The sequence below is a fragment of the Triticum dicoccoides genome, chromosome 3B (assembly GCF_002162155.2).
Source record: "Triticum dicoccoides isolate Atlit2015 ecotype Zavitan chromosome 3B, WEW_v2.0, whole genome shotgun sequence".
NCBI lineage: Eukaryota > Viridiplantae > Streptophyta > Magnoliopsida > Poales > Poaceae > Triticum > Triticum dicoccoides.
This window is the reverse complement of record NC_041385.1, coordinates 8,686,346-8,688,665: the sequence shown is the minus strand read 5'-3', so window position 1 is coordinate 8,688,665 and position 2,320 is coordinate 8,686,346. Positions and strand designations below refer to the sequence as shown.

Sequence of the window (2,320 nt, the reverse complement as noted above, 5' to 3'; positions counted from 1 at the left end):
AGCGCTAGTTGTCAGCGAAAATAGCTGCGACATAAAAAGAAATAATGGGCCGCTAGCCCAACAACTCACGGTCCGCGCCGTGTCGCTACGAAGCTCACCACATCGACAAAAACGAATCACAGCGTGATTAGATCTGACGGCAGACAAAGTGAATGAGACCAAACAATTTCTCATCTGAATGAGTTTTAGCAAAACCGAAACTTTAATGCTTCATAAAAATAGATGCATTCAGAAAAAAAAACTTTGTATTGGCAAGTGCACAGCTCAGGCATAGTATGCTATTTAAATCGGGTCTGCTATGGAGGCGACAGTGCGTACACGATTTTCGAATCACAATCCGGTGAAGCCGTCCATGCATGGCAACAAACTGTTTGCAAACTGCTAAGATGTACCGTCGTGCATGGTCGTTCACCCTATATGTTGTGTGCACAGTAGTTTCCTAGACCGACTGAGTGCCGCAGGGCTGTTTAAGAGGGAAGTGATTGAGATTTTCGACGAGATGAATCGATACATGTCGCAACTGTTGATTCACCAATAATATACCTAATGGAAAGTCCGGCTTATGAAAGGACCATCAGTCGACAGATCCTATCTAGTACCAGTAGTACTGTATCATTCATATGTTGGCCATGATGATGGTGCTGAGGTCCCGGACCTTGGCGCCGACGACCCTGCCCTTCTCCATGCCTTGCTTGAGCAGCAAGAACGTCGGCAGCGCCTCCACTCGGTACCGCTCCATGATATCCTGTGTAAGTAGTTATATATATCAGTGCAGTATGCAGTGATCGAGTTATATATGCACAGTTTGGTTATCCGATCCGAAATTAGTTACTCTCTGTAAAGAAATACTCCCTCCGTGAAGAAATATAAGAGTCTTAATATATTTCTTTACAGAGGGAGTAATATGCACGAGCGCGTACGTTGTCATACTTTGAACTTGTCGACGTCCACCTGGCAGAATATGGCGGCCCACCTCTTAGCCACGGCCATGGCCCTGAAGGGTCTCATCATCACCCTGCACGGCTCGTTCCAGCTCGCCCAGAACATGAGCACCACCTTGATTTCAAACAGAAAAATCATAGCTTCAGAAATTCATTAAATCCAACGAGAAACACAGCAGTTAATTAAAATGATTGCGTAGGTACCGGATAGGTTTGCGCCAGGGCGGACTCTAGCTCTTGAGAGCTTGTGATGATGTAATAGCTCCAGTAATAGCCTCTGCGGGGCGGCTTAAACACTAGACAAGACAACAGTTAAAATTACAGCGGGACAAATATATATTCCGTCGGCGAGCTAGCCATCATCGCCAAACATAGGAAAGTAGTCATGCGTACGTACCATCGACATTGGTGGTCAATGACATGATGCCGCCTTTGCTCCCACCGTCCCACGGTGTGGTCGATGCCAATATATAGATGGTTGTAGCTTAGGCCTCAAGCTGGTAGGGTATGTGCATGAGAGCGACATTTCAGTGTTTGGATGGGACGGAATAGGTGCTGGCCGGCCAGTAACGGCGATTAAAGTAAAGTTTTTTTTGTGGGAACCGATTAAAGTAAAATTGAGGTGGATGTTCACACATGCAATCACGGTGCGCGTATCTCTCCTTCCTTGGTATTCTCACTACTACAGCCTAAAGCAGCTCCTCGCTATTATTTAGTCTCTTTAGTAGCTATACTGCCTCTATAAGAAATATAAGAGTGTTTAGATCACTAACATAGTGATCTAAATGCTCTTATATTTCTTTATGGAGGGAGTAGTTAGTAGGAAGAACTGAGGTGTTTGGTTTCCCTTGATGGAAATCGGAAGGGGTGAAGCCCTTCTTTGTTTCAAAAAAGAAATACCTTACAAACCAAAGTAAATAAATAAATAAGGCACTATACTTCAATAAACGTAAGAATCCTATTATCAAACCTAGTTATAGCTAGATGCTCATTTGCAACACGTTGATTTTTCATTTGATCCTTCATAAGCACGGATACAAATTTGAACTTGGCTAGATCAGTAACCAAAGTCGGCGAATATTTGGCAAGGGGTCGACATCGTAAAAGAGAACCAAATAAACTTAGCGCCATGAAAAGAGGATCAAAGAGTCACCTAAAGATTATTCTAAACCCTGTCATTAAAAAAAGGGGAAGGGATTCCACCTCCACTTGTGGTTCCATTTTCGCCGTGGAGATTCTTGCCAACTCTTACAGCCATGCATTTCTTTATTCCTTTTCGTAGTGTCGCATTTACTCTCGAAGCAGCCTTTCGCTCCACACTATAATTTAATCTCAAACGGACGAACCAATACAATGCTGAGAAAATTCTCATACAAAAA

General features: G+C 43.5%; 1 protein-coding gene across 1 annotated transcript; it reads right to left on the bottom strand.

Moving 5' to 3' along the window:
* Positions 1-227: 227 nt before the first annotated feature.
* On the bottom strand, positions 228-1,387 carry LOC119280468 (thioredoxin H-type-like). The gene is made up of 4 exons (XM_037561303.1): positions 1,339-1,387; positions 1,146-1,237; positions 931-1,056; positions 228-745 (listed from the first exon to the last, which is right to left on the bottom strand). Exons 1-4 carry the CDS (start codon positions 1,361-1,363, stop codon positions 617-619), a joined length of 372 nt encoding a protein of 123 aa, XP_037417200.1. The 5' UTR covers positions 1,364-1,387; the 3' UTR covers positions 228-616.
* Between the last annotated feature and the right edge of the window lie 933 nt (positions 1,388-2,320).

Coding starts and splice junctions, on each gene's coding strand:
- LOC119280468 (XM_037561303.1), bottom strand. CDS start 1,363: ATGTCATTGACCACCAATGTCGATG. Junction 1,238..1,338: donor ATTGACCACCAATGTCGATG/GTACGTACGCAT, acceptor TGTCTTGTCTAG/TGTTTAAGCCGCCCCGCAGA. Junction 746..930: donor TGGACGTCGACAAGTTCAAA/GTATGACAACGT, acceptor CTACTTACACAG/GATATCATGGAGCGGTACCG.